The 20,993-nt window shown below is 40.9% G+C and overlaps 1 protein-coding gene across 1 annotated transcript in view; it reads right to left on the reverse strand.

Moving 5' to 3' along the window:
* IMPG1 (interphotoreceptor matrix proteoglycan 1) overlaps positions 1-20,993 on the reverse strand; it is a 160,039-nt gene that overhangs the window by 79,977 nt on the left and 59,069 nt on the right. The window contains exons 9-12 of the mRNA XM_081530830.1: positions 17,344-17,364; positions 15,744-15,991; positions 13,207-13,283; positions 12,146-12,224 (exon numbers count right to left, since the gene is read on the reverse strand). Coding sequence (XP_081386956.1) covers positions 12,146-12,224; positions 13,207-13,283; positions 15,744-15,991; positions 17,344-17,364 — 425 coding nt within the window. The remainder of the gene's footprint in view (positions 1-12,145; positions 12,225-13,206; positions 13,284-15,743; positions 15,992-17,343; positions 17,365-20,993) is intronic.

Here is a 20,993-nt window from a genome sequence, read left to right on the forward strand (position 1 = left end):
ATCGGACACGACTGAGCAACTGAACTGAACTGAGTATGGTTAACTTTATGTGTCGAGTTGGCTAGGCCACGGTACCCAGATATTTGATTAACCAGATAGCTGGTTCTGTGGAAGTATTTTTTAGATGAGGTTAAGATTTAAATTGTTAACTTTGTGTAAAACAAATGACCTCTATAGTGTGGAAGGTCCTCATTCAATCAGTTGAAGGCCTCAATTAAAAAAAAGAAAGGAACCTGACCTCCCCATAGGAGTTGGAAATTCTGTCAGCAGTTTCCTTCCCTGGGTCTCTGGTCTCCCAGAGAGTCAAGTCCTTAAAGTCAATCAGTCTCTCTCCAACACACACGCACACACACACACACACACACACACACACACACACACACACACACACCCTACTAGTTCTTCTCTGGAGAACCCTGACTAAATACATTTGCAGTAAGATTCTTTACCACCTGAGCCACCAGGGAAGCCTGACTAATACATATATTGAACATCCAACTCACCTCTAGGTGAAATTCCAACTACTTAAGGGGGCCTTTCTAATACATATTCAGATCCCCATTCTCTGACCTGTACTGGTTTTTCAAAGAAAAAGAGAGAGGCTGAGGGGGCAGAGAAAGAGAAAGAGGGACTATGTTGATCATTATACTCCATTATGTTTCAGGGTGAGAAGAAATTTGATGTCTCATGTATAATATGGATGACCGTGGAACTGTTCAACCTTGTGATCATGCAGATACTTCATCTCATACTTCTCCTCCACCTACCACTAGCCCTGTTTTTTTTTTTTTAATTTTAATTCTATTCTAGTTTTAAACAAAATCTTTTGTGTTTCTTCTTCCTCCCCTCCTTCTCTGCTCCTACCCTCTCCCTTGCCCCCAAAGCTTCTTACTACATGTGCGACAAAATCTCTCACTGTCCTAGTTTTCCTCCATCAAGCTGTGGCCAGACTAACTTTCCTAAGTTCCATTTTCACCATTCCCCTTGATTTCCTGAAAACTTGGAACTAACTTTTTTTTTTCTTCTGATTTTCAAAGTCTTGCTTGATATCTGCCCTCTTCCTACTTATTTTTCTGTCTTCTTTTCTGAATCTCCAACCTGTGCCTCTGTGCCTCCTTGGGGCCCCTTACACCTCACATATGCCTTCTTTGGTGCTTCTGCTTTTCGCTGATAGAGGTCCCTCTGACCTAAAACAGTTGTATACATACATATGTTTAGTCCAGAAAAGTATTTTTAGTCTTTATAGTTTATACATAAAAATCTCACGTTGTTCTATTTCTCGTGTATAGGTCTTGAATAAAGGGAACAGGGAAAGTGCACTGTGGTCTGATATGAACTTAACCTTCCTTGTCAGAGCCAAAGTTGTGGCATTATTATAATTGAGTTCTCTAACATGAAACAAGAGTACTGGAATGGGTAGCCATTTCGTTCCCCAGGGGATCTCGACCCAGTGATTGAACTGGGTCTCCTGCATTGCAGGCAGATTCTTTACTATCTGAGCCATCAGGGCGGCCCCTTCAACCTGAAATTTTAATTTTCTTCTAAATCTAGGCCTTGAAAACATCACAAACATATGTGACAGTGCATTCATATCTTCAAGATAGATTTCCTTCAGTATTTTTCCTGTGCAATGTCACATTAGTCTCTTCCTTAAGTCCTTTGCCTTACCTTTTTTTCCTGAAAATGTCCTCAATTCTCTACATGTGATAAGAGTTCTGTTAAAATTCTCATAAAAGCTTGCTTTTGGAATGCATTTAAAGGGGTATGCATGCAGAGACATTGGCCTGGTCGTTAGGGCTGCTTTGCACCGAGGTTTGATTCTGGGACTTGAGTTCACCAGGTTTATTCTAATTGCCTCTGTGCCACCATGTGTGCCAGGAGACAGAATTGAGCTGGTGCCCGATGCCCTGCGAGGGACCACAGAGCCTGTGGTGTGGGGCACAGCCCCACTGGTTCTCCAGTGCTGCTGAGATGCTGGCCCTGTAGCTATAGTGAGGAATATACAAAAACAACTCCTGCGATGGGTGAGCAGCCACTCCAGGAAGCAAGGGGATAGGATGCAGATGCTACACCCAAAGTGAAAAACATGATAGATGCCAAAAATTGAAAGAAAAAACCAAACCAAACAAAAGTCTCTGGGTGGTTAGAATGGAACCCCTAAATCAGTCTGTGTTGGAGGATCAACTGCTCACAGGGTCTAGGAGCTCTGCAGATGTAGAAGTAATCTTGGAGACAGTTTCCTAAAGTGGGCCCTAAAGAGACATCCTGAGTCTCTAGGAATAATTATCTTGATCTATTTAGGGGGACAGTTTTCTGTATCCATCAACCTCTCCTTTTCTCCTCTCTGTAAAATATTTGACAGATTAATCAAAAGCATTGCTAATGATGGACACTTATCAGTCTTCTTCCTTGTAAATATGAACCAACAAAAATGGATGAGAGTGATGAAAAGTGACCATACCAAGCATCTGAGAACCAGGGAATGCTAGCATCTCCTAGGTTGTTCTCACTGGTCATGTAACCATAAAGCGGTAACCGGAAGGGAATATTTGGACATCTGTGAGCGTGGCCCTGACCAGCTCACTCACATATAGCACAGACACTGCAGACACACACAGGTCACCACCGCCCATACACTGCTCATTAATCAGGCTAGGCTATTCATGGCTTCAGAATTCTGCATAACGATTTTACCTCTTAAAGATCACTCAGATCAGTTCATTTTTGCCCATCTCCCTTTGGGCAGTAGCCCAAGTCCAGGCCAGCAACATTTCCAGCTTGGATTGCTGTTAACACTTTTCTAATTGATTGCTTGCATCTGCCCACCTCCAGCCAATTTTCCACAATGCAGCCAAAAGATTTATTTAAACTCAAATTTGATGTGTCATTCCCATGCTCAAGACTCTTTCGATGTTCTTAACAGGGCTCATAAACCTCGATGCTTCTGGAGTTCCATTGTTTTCTAAGTAACTCCTTGGTGCTCCCGTGACACTGGCTTTCTCCTTCAATGTGCCATCTACTTACAGCTTCACCTACTCTTCTCTGCCCAAAACTCTCCCCCCACCATGGCTACTTTTGCTCTGTCATTCCAATTTCAGTTTAAATAACTTCTTTAGGAGAATTGATTGGCTATACAGAATTGATAACAAAGGATATATATATTTTATTATTTATAGATTATTATTAATTGCTAGATATCCTTTGTATCAGAAACATTTTATGATAAACTGCTATGTGCATATATATCCCAACTCTTTTTGAGATTGGTTGTTAAATATTCATCAGCACATCACCAATGAGTTCTGGCGGTCGGCGGTCACAGGGTTAACCGGGTCAACTGTCTGTATCAGTTTCCTTCCCTTCCATGTTTCTGTTGCCTGTTCCTTTACTGGGTTTCCTGGGATCATCTCTGAAACAAATTCTTTTAAAGTAATTCCTTGTCTCAGGGCCTGTTTTTAGGGAAACTCAAACCACAACAGTCATGGAGGGTACTTAGTTTGTCCACTATTTTATCTCCATTACCTAACAAGCATAGCCATAAATATTTGTTGAATAAGCAAATACACGAGCATAGCCTCCCAGCATCCCACTACCAGTCAAGTGAACTTGTTGAAACCCTCTTTACTCTGTGGCTTACTGGCACATGAAGAGTTTGCTTGGCTCTGTTGTCTACGGTGTCCCTGGAATTCACCAAGATGGTGACCGCTCTCATATATAAAGATGTGCGGGGAAGTTACAGGGAACCACTGAGGAAATCCATATATACTAGTGCCATAAGGGGTAAAACCAGGAAATGATACATGATATAGTGGAGGAAAAAGAGAGCTCCCCTGACAAAGGGGGAAAGGAGAAACAGTGGCCCTAAGGTGAGATGAAGTTGCCAAAGTTACTGAAAACCACCTGGTACAAGGCATCATCTGTCTGTGTATGTGAGCCTTTTCACGAGAAGGATTGTGAGCACAGAAGGAAGAGAAAGATGCAATCTCTAATGACAATCACTTCTACTTGCTTTTGCTCTTGCAGAAGTGGCAGAATTTATCTTAGAAACGTATGGTCTCTGTTCACTACAATGCTGAAAAGGGATTAAAGGGACCACTCCTTTGCATAAAAAAATGGATCATAACTTGAGGACGGAATTAGGAAGAATCTAGAAAAAAGGTGGACTTTGAGGGGAGGTTTGAGAAAATGAGGACTGAACAGCCCTGCATCAGGGAGAGGGTCAGTTCTGTTGGGAGCAGAAAGTCGGAACGCACGTTTTCTTGGGAAGTGCCATGATTTGGGGCAAGGCATTGAATTTCCCAAATATAAAATTTGGTAACAGTACATTCTCAGCTTTGACTCAATTCAAGAGATGGAGAGCCTTTACTTTTCTACTTTCTCCAGGCATTGAGAAGACATTATCTAGGGGTAGAGTGTAATTGCAAGCTTCTGCTGAGTGGACATCCCTTCCGTCTTTAAGATGGGATTTTCCCCATGGACTTTGCTGAACTACTTTTGTAATGCCATATTCCAGCTGGGAGAAGTTACTGTTTGGTCCTTGATTTGGAAGTCCGAAGAAGAAAAGGCAAACATATTGACCACAGTGGTCGTTATGTTCAGCTGAGGTTTTCTTACAAACCTTTCCAAGTCTTAATCATTATCTTTTCATCTTGAAGTGGAGCAATTTAAATAACATCTTGACCAGGCCCTTCTGGTTGAGAGTTAGGATATAAAATGTTTTGGCTTATTGCCTATTTCCTCCACTTCAGGCCTACACATGAGTCAGTGTGATATTAATACACCCCATGTGAGGGAGCTGATTAAAGTTGTTCAGTAAGCTCATTTTAACAAAAGTATTTGCCAATGAGGAATAATACCTTTCATATGAGGCTGTCTCTGGAGATGCACGAGGACTGAAACAAGGGAAGATGTATCCTCCAGAAACACTGATGTCAATAAAGTGGATAACAGTAACAAAGAGCTATGAAACCCAAGCATGTGTCAGACACTGTGCTCAGTACAGGAGTTGTTTTTTTTTTTTTTGTAAAGGAACAAGAACACATTTTTTCACTTCAGGAATTCAATCTTTGAGGGACCCCAGCTATGCATAGCAATCATATTAGTACCGAGTGGTAAATGCTTGATGAAGGTATATATACTTTTTAGAGTTAGGGAATTATGAGTCTTTTCAGGTAGCACTTGGGGAAAAGCTTCACAGAGGAGGTGGCACGTTAGTTGGAACTTGAAGTGTCAGTAGGAGATCTTCAGGCTAGAAGGATGGATGGGTATTATAAGCGCAAGAGAAAATAATTTGTGCAAAGCCACGAAAGTGTGAATATGGATGCCATATTGTGGGAATGGTGAGCAATCCAACCAGAAGACACCACTCATTCTGGACCACTTAATTGGCTCTCTCTGAGCTTCTCAGATGGTAAAGCATCTGCTTGCAATGTGGGAGACCTGGGTTTGATCCCTGGGTTGGGAAGATCCCCTGGAGAAGGGAATGGCAATCCACTCCAGTATTCTTGCCTGGAGAATCCCATGGACAGACCATGGGGTCGCAAAGAGTTGGACACAACTGAGCGACTAACACTTTCACTTCACTTCCTCTTTCAAAAAGGGAAGTAATCAAATTGACCCATCAACTCTGACTTTCACGGAGGTATTAGGCTATAAATCTGTTCATTAACTCCTCCGACTCATTTAACATTGGTTAATTACCTGTCTAGATGTTCCAAGCATCTGGCTTCACATTGAAGAAACTGCAATAAATAGAGACAGACCAAGTCCTTGACCTCATGGAACATAAGCAGTCAGTTCTCTAATGGATTCATTCAGTTTAGCTCATCTCACTGATTCTTTCACTGGAGTCAGAGGCTGAGGCAAGCTTAAGAAAAGCCAGAAACCTATGGTGTTTTGACCTATTACCCAGATGAGGGGTGTGATGGCTAATTTGACTGGGCCATGGGATGCCTATATATTTGGATAAACACTATTCTGGGGATGTCTGTGAGGGTATTTCAGGATGAGATGAAGGTGTGAATTAGCAGCCTAAGTAAAGCAGGTTATTCCCTAATGTGGGTGGGCCTCATTCAATCTGTTGGAGGCTTGAATAGGACAAAAGGTGAAGTAAGGAAGAGTTCACTTTCTCTACCTGTCTTTGAGCTGGAATCCTGGTCTTCTTTCACTTTTGGACTTGGACTCAGACTGGGACTTACATCACTGATGCTCCTGGGTCTCCGGCTTACTGACCGTAAATCTGGGATGCCACAGCCTCTATAACCATATGAGCCCACTCCTTATAGTAAACCTGTCTCTATTTCTTTCTCTCTTTCCCTGTCTCTATCATCTCTCTGTGTGCCGTGTGCTAAGTCGCTTCAGTCGTATCCAACTCTGCTGCCCTATGTATTGCAGCCTGCCATGCTTCTCCATCCACGGATTCTCTGGGAAAGCATACTGGAGTGGATTGCTGTGCCCTCCTCCAAGGGGTCTTCCTGACTCAGGGATCAAACCCACATCTCTTACATCTCCTGCTTTGGCAAGTGGATTCTTTACCACTGGCGCCACCTGGGAAGCCCAAGTGGGCTCTTTCTGTCCATATCGCAGTCATCTCTCTATATCTTCCTCTGTCACTATCATCTCTATCTTTCTCTATCTCTTTCTCTATATCTAATCCCCTACTGCTTCTGTTTCTCTGGAGAATCCAGTCTAATATAGAGTAATAAAAAGCAAAACAATGTCCACTATAAAATAGCTCTGCCTAAACTTTGCTTTTTCACCTTTAAAATATTGCAATTTATTGAGAGATCTGGCTTTCATCTTAAAAGACATTCTAGCAAGTGAAAAACTCTGGGATTTTGGAGAACACTAAAGAGCTTCTTTTTTGATAGATCAGGTCATCGTTCTAATGAGTAAAAAGGAAAATGTATTGCTGCCTACACACCCCTACACCAAACCAAACCCAAACCAAACCAAAACACACAAAATTTCTACCCTAATGATTTGATACTACTTTTGAATGTGTTAGATGCATGTTATGTGGAGAACAGTATGTTGAGTTTATTCTATAGGTATATGACTTATATTTATGAAGTAGGTGTTATCTTAACAGATAACTGGCTCTGCAAGAAAGAAAGGGGTACCCTAAAAAAATAAAAATAGAAGATCGCCAAATTCCAGGCAAGATAGATACCAATTCATTTAGTGTTCCAGAGGCACATTTTGCAAGTACTTTATCTCTGGGAATTAACCACTACATTAAACTACTTCAGTTGAGAGCTTTCTATGAGTACTTGACTGAGATTTTAATAGGTTAGTGGGTGTTTGGTGACACTGATCTTAAAAATTTTCCAGGCTAGCATTATCTCAGTGATGCCAAGATGCAGGGCTGTGGAGTCCTGGCTGTCAGCTACCTGTGCTGGGGAAAGACCCAGAATTTTATGAGGAAGGAAAGCCTTGGTCCTACCTAGAGCTGCTCTTTGTTCCATGACCCCCTCTGTTCTACATATATACCCCTTTTTATCAGATATATTTTCTAATTGGGGTCTTCATTGCTCACTGAGATATGTCCTTTCTAGCCCTGGTTGGGCTGATTTTGAAAGTGTATGGCTCTCCCATTCATTGGCAACACAGCATATTTGCTGTCTAAGCCCAGGCCAGCAAATATAGTGCTTATATAGTGCTCAATGCTAATCAAAAGCTCAGTTTTGAGTATAATTTTTTATTTATTTCATGGAGCATTGGCTGAAGGTTACTTAGTATAGTCATTCCTATGGATATTCTAAAATCAGTCCTTGAGTTAAAGCAGTTGGTCAGCACCTGCCTTCTCACGGAACTGCTGTCATGAACTGGGCTTGGGAATTGGCTATGCATCTCCAGTGAGGGCTTTCTAGGAAATATCTGACAGCAAGTTTATGCTGTAGGGAAGCTGATGCAGACAGGACACGGTTCACTGTGACCCAGACGCTCCTCCTTAAGAGGAACTGTAGGAGAAAATTTTTCTCCTAAGCAATTACCATGCTGTAAGCATACAGATTCCAAATTGTGTGACTAATTGCATTGTCCTTACTGTACAGTCTGCCAAGAATCTCAAAGTCAAATTCATGAACCACCTAAAGCACACAAAGAACTTTCTGATGTTTATTTTGCATACAATTTCCCTGCAGAATCATGTGACTTTTAAAAAAATATTATTGAGGTGAAACATAGCATGAAGCTAGACATTTTAAAGTGGATATTTCAACAGATGAGATAATCTAAAAAACAGAAACAGATTCACAAACACAGACGACAGACTTGTGTTTGTCAAGGGGGGGGAGGGAAGTATTGAGATTAGCAGATGCAAACTATTATATACAGAATGGATGAGCAATAAGGTTGTACTGTATAGCACAGAGAACTATATTCAATATTCTATGATACATCATAATGGAAAAGAGTATGAAAAAGAATGTAAATATGTGTATAACTGATCACTTTGCTGTACAGCAGAAATTAACACAACCCTGTAAATCTACTATGCTCAATAAAATAAATTAAAAAAACGAACGGTTCAGATTGTAAAATGTCAAATGTACAAAAGAAGGGATGACGCTATTCAGCTAAATATTGTCTTAATTCTGTTATTCTAAAATTATTCATTAGTTATAAATATCTGATGACTTAAAAAAAAAGATTCAGTAATTGTGAGGAAAATTCACAATACAGTATAACCACCACCTCTGTCTTGTTCCCAAACATTTTTACTACTGTAAAAGTATCATCTGACCTAGCTTTGTTTCATCTTTTCTTCCATTTTCTATCAATTTTTTAAAAACAAAATCTTACTGGGTTTCACATATGTCTGTAAACCATCATTACCTTTTTGGAGGAACGAGGCAGCATTTTAATTAAAAAATTATTAATAAAACCTAGGAAACAAGAATGACTCATTTGTGGAAGCCGAATGAAGGAGTTTCAAGAAGGCAGCGTCAGCAGGAGCTCACGCCAGCAGCGTCAAGTAAAATGAAGATGGAAATGAAGCTGCTAAATTGAAAACAAAAATCTGTGATTTTAGTGAAAATTGTGTCCGTGTAATGTGTGAAACCTTGTGAGAACTGTGATGATTAGGAGATAAGATTAGGAGGTAGAGACTTACAAGGCTAGACTACTAAAACCACGACAATGTAGTGAAATAGAGAAAGAAAAGGCGATGAGTGGAGGGCAAACAAGATTGAAAGAACATAGTATTTTAAATGATGGGGCTACTTAAGCCAAGCATAGTGTAACAGATGGATGGTCCTGGCTTTGTGACCAGCTATGGTGTGACCTTGAGCAAGGCACTTCCCATCTCTAGCTTTGGTTTTCTTATCTGTGAAACATCAAGTTTAATTAGATTATGTCTAAGAGCCCTTCCAGCTTTAGTGTTCTATGCTATATTTATGAATGGAAGGAATGTATAATAAAATGAAAACAGTAAAGCAAATTTGAAAATACAATAATACTTTCATCGTACATATACTATCATTTTAGTTAATACACCTGATATGCTGATCTTATAATAAAGCTTTTTTGATATCATAACGAAGGAAAGGGATTCAGTGAGAATTTTATATCCCTCATGTCAGCATACGGTGGTTTGTTTTATCCAATCAACTTTTAAGTAATTTAAAAGTCAAGGGAGTGGTTGATGTGGTTTGTGGCTTTTTCCATCAAGAGACAAGATCTGCGTTCCCTCCTCTTTAAACAAAATGGCTTCCTAACCATTGGTATGTGAGGAAGTGACACTGTTTCTGGGCCCTGAGGAGACTGGCACCTTCCACTTTTTTTCTCTTGTGGTAATGACTCTTTGAAACCAGCTGTCATGCTGGGAGAAAGCTCAAGCAGCCCCCTGGAGAGGATACACAGGGAAGAAATGAGGCCTCCAGCCAACAGCTCTGGCTGAGCACTGACTTGACAGCCATGTGAGTGAGCCCTCTTGAAAAAAGATCTTCAATACCAGCTGAGATAGTCTAGCTGGTACAATATGGGGCAGAGAAGAGCTGGCCCCACTGATTCTTGTCCAAATTTCAGATTTATGGGCAAAATAAATGGTTGTTAATTTAAGACACTAACTTTAGGGGTGATTTATAATGCAGAAATAGATAACTGTATCACGTGGTTAACATTCATTCACTGGTAATCATGTAAACCAAAGATGATCTGTATAGGTGGTTCTGTAATCATGTTATATATGTTTTTGTGGAAAACCTTATATACAGTAAAATTGCATACTAATTTCACACAAGGTTTATGAGGAAAATAGAAATGAGATGGACCACTGAAACCTGTAGAAGTTTGTAAAGAGCCCTAACTAAAACAGTAAAACTCCTGTAAAATTATGAACAACAATAATCTTCCCTGGCATTTTCACTTAGAATCACAGATCACACTTATCAGCCTCATATTCTGAGGTTCAATATTTCCTTAAAGGCATTTTTATTTAAAGCTTCACCAGAGAGCTGTATAAAGTGGGAAGCATAGAGATTCCCAAGAGGCTTCCCTGGGGGCTCAGTTGGTAAAAGAGTGTGCCTGCAATGCAGGAGACCTGGGTTCGATCCCTGGGTTGGGAAGATCCCCTGGAGAAGGAAATGGCAACCCACTCCAGTATTCTTGCCTGGAGAATTCCATGGACAGAGGAGACTGGTGGGCTACAGTCCATGGGGTCACAAAGAGTCAGACACGACTGAGTGACTAACTTTCACTTTCAAAGCCATTATATCCACTATTTCTTGCACTAAAAAAGGACTCTTCTGCAGAATATTGGTTTTTGTCTTTATAAGGTCTTCATATATTGATAAAGATTTCCTCTTAAATTATGAGAAAATTTGACCCTGTTGTCTCAAAATTAAACATTCTTGAAAATTCAGAAGTGAACTTGAAGCTTCAAAAAACTAAAGATAGAATTACTATATGATCTAGCAATCCTAATCCTGGACATATGTCCAGACAAAACTGTAATTCAAAAAGATACGGGCACCTCAATGTTCATAGCATCACTGTTCACAATAGCCAAGACATGGAAACAACCTAGACATGTGTTGACAGATGAATGGATAAAGATGTGGTATAAACAATGGAATACTACTCAGCTATAGAAAAGAATGAAATAATACCACTTTCAGCAATATGAATGGAACTAGAGATTATCATACTAATTGAAGGTAGTCAGAAAGAGAAAGGCAAGTACCATATGATATCACTTATATGTGGAATCTAAAATATGACACAAATGAAACTATAGAAACTACCTATAAAACAGAAATAAACTCACAAATATAGAGAACAGACTCATGGTTGCCAAGAGGGAGGGTATTCAGGGAGGGTTGGGGGTTTGAGTTTAGCAGATGCAAACCATTATACACAGGATGAATAAACAATAAGATCCCTACTGTATAGCACAGGGAACTATATTCAATATCCTGTGGTAAACCATAATGGAAAAGAGTCTGAAAAAAATGTGTACGTATGTATGACCGAATCACTGCTATATAGCAGAAATTAACACAACATTGCAAATCAACTGTACTTCAATTAAAAAAAAAATTACTGAAAAAGTAAAAAATATAAAAAAAGTGAACCAGGAGGATTTCAGTATTTCCTGACATCCTTATAGACCAATTACACATGTGGTAACTGGCAGTAAAGAAACACACGTGGAAGAACAGACAGTATCCATGGTCAACCTGTATATGGTGAACAGGAACATAAACACTGACTGTAAGGGCCCAGTCCTCTGTCGCTATAGCCCCTTGCCATGGATGTGGGCTTTGGACCTACCTTGTCGTGACAAGCTCTCAGGTTTGAAGCCCAGCAGCGACGGCTGTTCTCTGTGAGCAGCTGGTGCTGCGTTGGTTTCAGCTTCTTTCACCAGATCTGTCAGGAAAGGGCTTTCAGTGTCCTCTGTGGGACTGGGGAGGAGCGCTGAGGACAGGAGGCCGAGGGTGATCGCCTCATCAGAGGAAGGGGTTCAGTGGACGGCGCTCCTGCTGGAAATGCTCTGGGGGAGCCAGCCTTCCCCCGGGCTGAGGAGGACTTTATCACTGGACTTTGAGGCAGTGTTACAGAGGCATCCCTCAAAGAGGATGTTGTCATCTAACACAGACCCTAGGGGGAGGGTCTGCGACTCTAGAACATAGACTCGACTCACCAGGCAGACCGTGTCCTGCTCTGCCCCCCGGCTCCAGCCTGGGTTGACCAAGAGGAAGCTCTGGACTCAGGGTAGCATCCTGAGGAAGGATTTAGAGAGACAGTTGTTGACAAGGGACATTGCTCTGTATCTGAGAAGGGCTATGCTCTTTATTTAGTTAGTTAGTTTTTCATTTAAATTTAAGCAAATCATTTTGTAGTGGACTTGAATCTACTGTGGATTCTGATATAGGTTCTGATACAGAAACAAGTCCTGAAAGGAAAAGATGCATTGATACCGCAGCAGAATACAATCTCTCGGCTAACTGAGTCTGCCTGTTTAGGGTTAACTTATAACTGAAATACTTTGAAACATTCGTCAATCACGTTTAAACTTATGAATTCTTTCATTAAAAAAGGAAATACAGCTTAGTCAGCACTTTCAGTTATGAACCCCCAGTGACAACTTTTAGTGTAAATTAAATGAACATACCTTTAAATGAAATACAAAAATTTTTACTGAATTCATAACTTTGTACTTCCTAAGACATTAATTTATACTTGCAGCACCCCTCAGAAATATATGAAGACCTTAAAACTTAAGAACAAATGTAGTTTTATGCTTGTATTTGTTTCAGAAAGTCAAAGTCAAATAATACATTCTACTGTAAGTATTCTTTGTCACTTCACGAACACATATTTGTTTTATCAAAAAAGGCAAATTCTGATTCTAATTGGAACAAAGCTCTAACTATGTTGAAGAAAACTTTGAATTTAAGGATATTTGAAATGCAAGTTGTATTATGTTTTATTAATACAGACACTGAAAGTGGGTAAGCAAGTACTGCCTGTAAAACACAGGAAATAATTATATTTATTCATTGGAGTATAGTGATTTAAAATGTTGTGTTAGTTTCAGGTGTACTAAGTGATTCAGTTATATATATACATGTATTCATTCTTTTTTAGATTCAGTTGGCACTGCAGAGGGGACCTTGCTCTGTTAGGTCCTTAGGCTGTTTTTTTCTGATGGAAGTTTGGAGGCTTTGTTCCTATTTGAAGGACAAAGGATAACAAACTCACCTTTGTGATATCAGCAAGGAGAGTGGGCAGCACCAGTTGGGTGTCAGGATCTGGGCTTGGCAATGACCCAACAATTTCTGTTGGTGAAAAAATATCACAAGGGTTCAATGTCCACCACCCCCCACCCCGCCCTTTTTGTTTGTGGTTGGGGCAGTAAAACAGTGAGGATTGTAAAATGTGGCAAAAGTCAGTCCTTAAGGAGGGTACAACAAATTATCAAGGAATCAGCATCAGATGCATTGGTGGTCATTGATCCTTCAGGATCTACTGGAGGATGGTTGCAGGGGGTGCATTGTGCAAGTCTATGTGATAGAACGGTTATTAAGATGGTTTTTAAGGTCTTTGCTGCTAAGCTGCTAAGTCACGTCAGTCATGTCTGACTCTGTGCGACTCCATAGACGGCAGCCCACCAGGCTCCTCCGTCCCTGGGATTCTCTAGGCAAGCACATTGGAGTGGGCTGCCATTTCCTTCTCCAGTGCATGAAAGGGAAAAGTGAAAGTGAAGTCGCTGTCGTGTCTGACTCTTCGCGACCCCATGGGCTGCAGCCCACTAGGCTCCTCCGTCCATGGGGTTTCTGAGGCAAGAGTACTGGAGTGGGGTGCCATTGCCTTCTCCTTTTAAGGTCTTTAGTTGTACACATTTGGACCAAGCAGGCAGGCTCACTGGCTAGGCCAGTGGAAACAAAAATATTGCTAAGAAAGGAATGTCTAGAATAAATACTGGAACCAAGGACCGTTTGTGAGTCCTTGTGAGGCTTGTTTCCACTCTGAAACTGGATTTTCAGGTTATCCCAAAGGATTTAACCAAGAGACCAACCCAGAGCATCAGGTGGCCTAGGAGATGAGCCTAAAGTTTTTCACTGAACTAGAAATTCAAAAGTGAACCAAGAGGATTTTAATGCTTACTGACATCTTTACTGACATGCCCTCTATCTAATCCCAAGAGATCTTTGTAAAGTTTTCCAGAGTTGAGTTTGACTATCTAGATTACAGAAACGGAACTGACAGAGAATGCCAGTTTCATGCCAGGTCACACTAAAATGACATTTCCAGTGCTCATCTGTTATGCCTGGAGCACTGGGACTTGTGAAGAGTTCCAGGCTCCTGGGTCCCTCCAGGCACCTTCTGAGGGTCCTGCTTCTCTGTTGACTTCTTTAGATCTATACACTCTTCTCTCTCCACAACTCTCTGCCCTGGGAATTTGACTTATATGAACCATATCAGTGGTTCCTCGGCCCTTGTCTTTGGGATGGCTTAGATGAGGGGTCCTCAACCCTCAGGCCCATACTGGTCCAAGGCCTGATAGGGACTGGGCCGCACAGCAGAAGGTGAATGGCCGGTGAATGAGCAAAGCTTCATTTGCCGCTCCCGCATGGCTCCCCACCGCTGCATTACTGCCAAACCATTCCCTTCTCCCTTCATCTGTCTTCCATGAAACCAGTCCCTGGTACCCAAAAGGGCAGGGACTGCTGGTTAGATCAGGCCTGGAGGTGGTGGCGGGGCCTTGGTGCTTCCGGCCCCAGGGAACTGTTCTAGTCCTCTGGGCATAGCGTGCATGTCCAGTCATGTCTGACTCTTTGTGACCCCCTGGACTGTAGCCCGCCAGGCTCCTCTTGTCCATGGAGTTTTCAGGACAAGAATATGGGAGTGGGTTGCCATTTCCTTCTCTGCCTCTGGGCATTAGGGAAACCTTCATAAATAGTCCCTTTATCAAACTCTTCTCAAGTTGTTCTAATTCGAATGTGCCATCTGTTTCCTCCTGGGCCCTGACCAATTTACTAGATGACGGAGTCTGGGTTGTGCCAGGGGAATACAACGCGTGTTCTTCTCTCCACCTGGACTCGGTGGGTGACTGTTGTTGAGCTGGATGGAGCCACAGCTGTGAGCTTCCCTAGAGCTATTTATGGCATGAAGTGGTCATGAAAGGTTTATCAAATGAGACCCTGGGGACAGTGAGGAAAGACAGAAGTGATACCTTCCAGAGTCACAGTTGGACTGTAAGGAAGGCAGAGTGCTGAAGAATTGATGATTTCAAACTACGTTGTGGGAGAAGACTCTTCAGAGTCCCTTGGACAGCAAGGAGATCAAACCAGTCAATCCTAAAGGAAATCAACCCTGAATACTCATTGGAAGGACTGATGCTGAAGCTCCAATACTTTGGCTACCTGATGCCAACAGCTGACTCATTGGAAAAGACCCTGATGCTGGGAAAGATTAAAGGCGAAAGGAGAAGAGGATGACAGAGGATGAGATGGTTGGATGGCATCACTGATTCAATGGACACAAACTTGGGAAGACTCTGGGAAATAGTGAGGGACAGGGAGGCCTAGTGTGCTGCAATCCATGGGGTCGCAAAGAGTTGGACCTGACTTAGCGACTGAAAACAATAGCAAAACAACAAAACAAAAAACAACAAAAGTCACAGAAATGATCGACTCTACAGGACCCATTAAAATGACAGTGACCAGGAGACATTCATGCCTCCTTGTCTCTATCAGAGTGAGGATAATCCCAGAGCTATGATATCACCCACTGACCGTCAGTGAACTGAATTGTCCCCACATCCAAGGACTGGTCTTCCTCCAGGGCTCTGCTGATCAGCTTCCTGAGCTCTAAAGCTGTGGGATAGAGTTCTCTTTGCTTCTCTTCCTCCATTGTTCCACGAGGGTCTCCTTCACTTTCAATTTTGTTGGAATCAAATGACAGAGGGTCACTGGCAGGGCTTTTTGCTTCTGCCTTGCCTTTCTTAAAGGTGGCTGTAAGTTGCATCTCTGTGGAGCTTGTCCTGTAGACAGCAGGGGACACGTTGCACCCAAAACCATTGTTACATGTGTTGTAAAGAGAATCACCGTGCTGCTATAAAGCTTCAACCTCTTTCCTGTTGGGGTCTTAATGAATATCACACTTGAAACTAATTTCAATGTTTATCAGAAATTTGAAAGATGGGAAAGAATTAATGTATATTTTAGCTCTGAAATAGATTGTTATGATGGGACTCAAATACAGCTTGAAGAGGGACTGCTAACTGGATCAAGGGGCCATAGATTTTCATTTCAGGTCTTTGTGAAAAAGTGTTAATTGCCAAGAGTCACTGGTGTTGATCAGTGTTTTTCGTGGCCGATCAGTAGGAAGGATGAATTGTGTTTTATCTACAAGTAGCCTCCTTTAGGAAGGTCTGTGAAATAGAAGTAGGATAGAGCAATAGGACAATAATGTTTAAGTGTTGTAACCAAGTCAGAGCTTCGGTTCTCAAGGCTATTTCTTTCCTGTTTTTTTCAAGAAGCATTTTTTAATTAAAAAAATGCAACTCTATATTAAACATAATTTTGTCTTCCCTCAAGTTGCTTTTAAAATAACATCTTGGAAGAAAGATGTGAGAAAGGAGAAAGGGAAGTAGTTCATGATTAACTGTATTTATTCTCATATTTATTGATTCAATGCCCTTATGCATTTATAAATGAAATAGGATTCTCTCTAGCTCTGTTGTCTAGGACCAGATTTCACCTCTTTATTTATGCCATAAATTCACACAGAGGGATACAAAAATGTTTTAAAGGCCACAGGAGCCAATAATGTGTATTCTCAGCAGTTCTTCAGACTATGATTAGTCAAACTCTACATTTGGTTATTTCACCAGTTACAGGAGCCTAGCTGGATGCCTATTACTGAGCTCTCCAAGGTATAGTGGGCCCTTTGCCCAGTCACGCTGACCTTGGAGCCAAGGGGCAAATTAGTTTCTCTGCTTTATTCCAGACCTAGGTATGTTGCATGCACGAGTGTGCAACCAGACTGACAACTTCCCATCACAAATGACATTTAGGAAATTGTTGAGACATACTTGCATTGCAGATAGGTGCTTTTATGTTTTTCTTTTGAAAAGCTTTTGAGTTTTATAGAAGACACTTCCACTGATAAAGTCACCTTTTACCTGCGTATCTCACGTAGTGATCTTGATTCAAGATTCTTTTCTACTACTGACCAATTGATCAGTTACTCCCATTAAACTAAGTCACCAATAGTCAATGACTTATCTAGATTTTATATGTAAAAATGATCTCTAAGAGACTGACATACAAATGTGTCTATGTGAGAGTATGTACTATATTTCAAAACAGTAGGAAAAAAAGTTCAAATTACCCATCTCTTTCTTTCTTTGGTCTTCATTTCATCATGCACAATGGAAACATGGAAAGGAGAAAGAATTTTCAAGAGATTTACTGAGACATTCAATGAATCAATTCATATACATATTACATTGTCTCTCACGTTGGCTCAGAGCTTTGAAGGAAACATATAAACTGCTATCAGAATCTGGATGGAAATTTTGAGAACCATATGAATCTCAGGAAGTGAATATTATTCTATGATGCTTCTTATTAGAATTTGAGCCCTAATTCAAAGATTATGCATATTTAAACTCTTTGATTTCCTTATATTCCTTTTATAGAGGTTGCAAATATATCCTATAGCTCTTAGGTTTTCAGTGCTGCTAGTATCAGGAAGTTTTTTTAAAAAAATATTTTTAAATGGATTTCTCATCCTCTGTGTGGCATTAGTTTATTCCTGAAGTTAATTTATTTGAGGAGTTTTGTTGACTGATTGGAACTGGAATTTTGTTGACTGATTGTTTTTTGAATTGCTTTAATCAGTAAGACTTAAGGGGGATGGTACAATTTACTGTGGAATAGGCTGCAGGAAAAACAAATACCTGTTTACTGAGAGGGTGGTTTGTTGCAGGCAGTTTAGGTGCATCCTCATTTAATCTTTTCAACAACACAACTCCCATTTCATAAGGGAAAATGCAGAGAGAGGGAAAGCTATCATTTGGAAAGTGGCATTCAAACCCTGGCCTGCACGACCATAAACCTGGGTTCATTTTGCCATGTCACTACCTGTTTGTGCCAGAAAGGTCATTTGGTCACCAGACTGAAAAAAACATTCTGGACTTCTCTGGGCATATGTATGAATTTAGTTCAGAAGCTACATTCAGTTTTCCCGCTCTATGTCTTAAGTGCTAGTTGCTGACAAAGACACTCTACACACGTGATGAGATTTGCCTTGCTGCTCTTTCTGCCTGGATCACAAATTCATTCACTGTCATTCTTTGATGTAACAGGACTGAAACGGACTCTGCTCCTACTATTTATTTATTCAGGGCTTGTCTCTTGCTTGTTTTCAGCAATAGTTTTCAATCCATGAAGCTCTGGAGAAAGACTGAGATTCCTGGGCCTGGGCCAAGACCCTAATCCTATTAACTTCACAGAATTGTTTTGTTGAGATGTAGTTGTCATAAAACAAACTACACATGTTGCAGGTATACAGTCTGATAAATTTCATACTATACACCCGTGAAACCATCACTACAATCAAATTCATACTCCCCAAAGTTTACTTATGCCTGTTTATAATCCTCCCCTCTCACCGCTCTCTGTCTCCCCCTCCTTAAGGAACAACTGATCTGTTTTCTCTCACTATAGACTAGTTTGCATTGTGCATGCTTGCATGCTAAGTCGATTCAGTCGTGTCCAACTCTGTGCGACCCTATGGACTGTAGCCTGTCACGCTCCTCTGTCTGTGGGATTCTCCAGGCAAGAATACTGGAGTGGGTTGCCATGCCCTCCTTCAGGGGGTCTTCTCAACCCAGGGATGGAATCCAAGTCTCTTAAGTCTCCTGCATTGGCAGGCAAGTTCTTTACCACTAGTGCTACCTGGGAAGCCCACCTTTTCATTATCTAGAGTTAAATGCAAATGGAATTATACCATACTCCTCTTTTTTTTTTCTTCTGGCATCTTTCACTCAACATAATTATTTTGAAACAAATCCATGTTGTCATGCATTCTGATAGTTTGTTCCTTTGCTAAATAAGGTGTATGATAAGAATATACCATGATTTGTTTATCTGAGGCTCTGCTGAAGGACATTGGGGTTGTTTCCAGTTCTTGGCTAATACAATTAAGCTGCTGTGGATATTTGTGTGTAAATTTTTGAAGGAGTATACCCTCTAACTGGGCTTCCCTGGTAGCTCAGAAGGGGTAGGTTACCACTCAGAGTGTTCTTGGGCTTCCCTGGTGGCTCAGACAGTAAAGAATCCGCCTGCAATGAGTATAGACCTGGGTTCGATCTCTGTGTTGGGAGATCCCCTGGAGAGGGGCATGGCAGCCCACTCCAGTGTCCTTGGCTGGAGAATCCCCATGGACAGAAGGGCCTGGTGGGCTGCAGTCCATGGGATCGCAAAGAGTTGGACACATGGAGCGACTAGACACAGCACTTTCTAGACTGAGTGATTGTTAAAGCAATATTTAAAGTGGAATTTTTACTGCTCCTCCTTATAATTATGGTAATAATAGGTGTTCTAATTACTTCCCAGTTGTGTTGAAAGAATCAAATGAAGTCACTGATTTAAATGTACTTGTTCAATTGTAGCTCAGGTTTTCTACAATTGAGCTCACAAAAAGAGGGTACTTTGAGACTCCTGTGGTTTTAGGTCTTCTGTAGGGGGATCTGGCTTCATGAGAAAGCAATTTCCTTCATAATAAGTTTGCTCTACAATATTCTGAGCATTGTTTTTCATGGTTAAAAGTTTGCCACGCTCATAAGCATATTATTTATTGTATTCAGGGGTCAAAATATTTTCTGGGAGACTAATTCTATACAACATAATGGAAATCACTGACAAAAATGTGATCAAATTTACATTATAAGCATCCTCGACAGAAATAAGAATAAATTCTTACAGAGAAAAAAACAGGGGAAAGATGCAATTTCAAGGGATACGTCTTTACAATTTTTACCATGCAAAATTTCATCACCTGATATTTTGGTCTCCTTCTGAAACAGTTTTTTTTTAGTATTACTTTTTCAATTTATTTGAAGGGTGGGGATAATGAGTATGTGAACATTCACCAAGAGAATTCCTATCATTTCCTTCAGATTTAAATTAAAAATTTGTTCTTTAACTGCAATGATCTATCCAGAAGACCTTTCGTCTACACTAGTATCCTCCTATCACCTTTTATTCCCCTCTAATCCATCTGATTTCACATGGAGTACTGTGGAGCTGCATCTTAAAATTAAAAAAAAAAAAAAAAAAAGAATTTGCTTTGGTAAATGTTAAGAGTTTCATCTTTTGTTACTTTCATGGTTCATGTCAACATTTCCTTCCTCTGAAATTACACAAGCCAGGGGTGCTTAATAGCTCGAGAGAAATAAACGGATGGACACCCCCTCACCTCACCCCCCCACCAAAGCTCTTCTCTGTGAGTGTGGGACCTGCCCTATGGACCTTCTTGCTTTAAGATATCAGATGATGACAGACTGGGAAGGACTTTGGGTGAGGTCTGTCCTCCCATTTTATACACCCCCCTCCATGCAAGGATCTCATTCTGCTCACACCAGGGCTGCTATATGCCCCGTGGCACAGTTTTTTTAAAAAGTACCATATTACGATCCCACTTGTAAATGTTTTGAATGACGAGAACTTAAAGATGCAAAAAAATTCTTGCCCCAAATCCTGAACCCACATCAGACTGTTGAGATGTTGCTTGATGGCAAGCCCTACGAACATGATGGAACTCTGCTTCAGTGTGGCATTATTTTATTTCATGTTTTCTATTTAAAATTTCAGTTTTTTAAATTTTGCATGGTAATACATTACTATGGTTCAGACATCTGAAGGAGGTAAAAGTATGGTCAGACATCAGAGTGATAGAAAGGTACTTGCATCCCCACCCCTATCCACCCAATTCTCTTACCCCTTGGGTACTACTCTTTATTAGTTTCCCCGATC

This window comes from Giraffa tippelskirchi, chromosome 9 (genome assembly GCF_054371585.1).
Source record: "Giraffa tippelskirchi isolate mGirTip1 chromosome 9, T2T-mGirTip1v1.2.pri, whole genome shotgun sequence".
In the NCBI taxonomy this organism is placed as follows: Eukaryota; Metazoa; Chordata; class Mammalia; order Artiodactyla; family Giraffidae; genus Giraffa; species Giraffa tippelskirchi.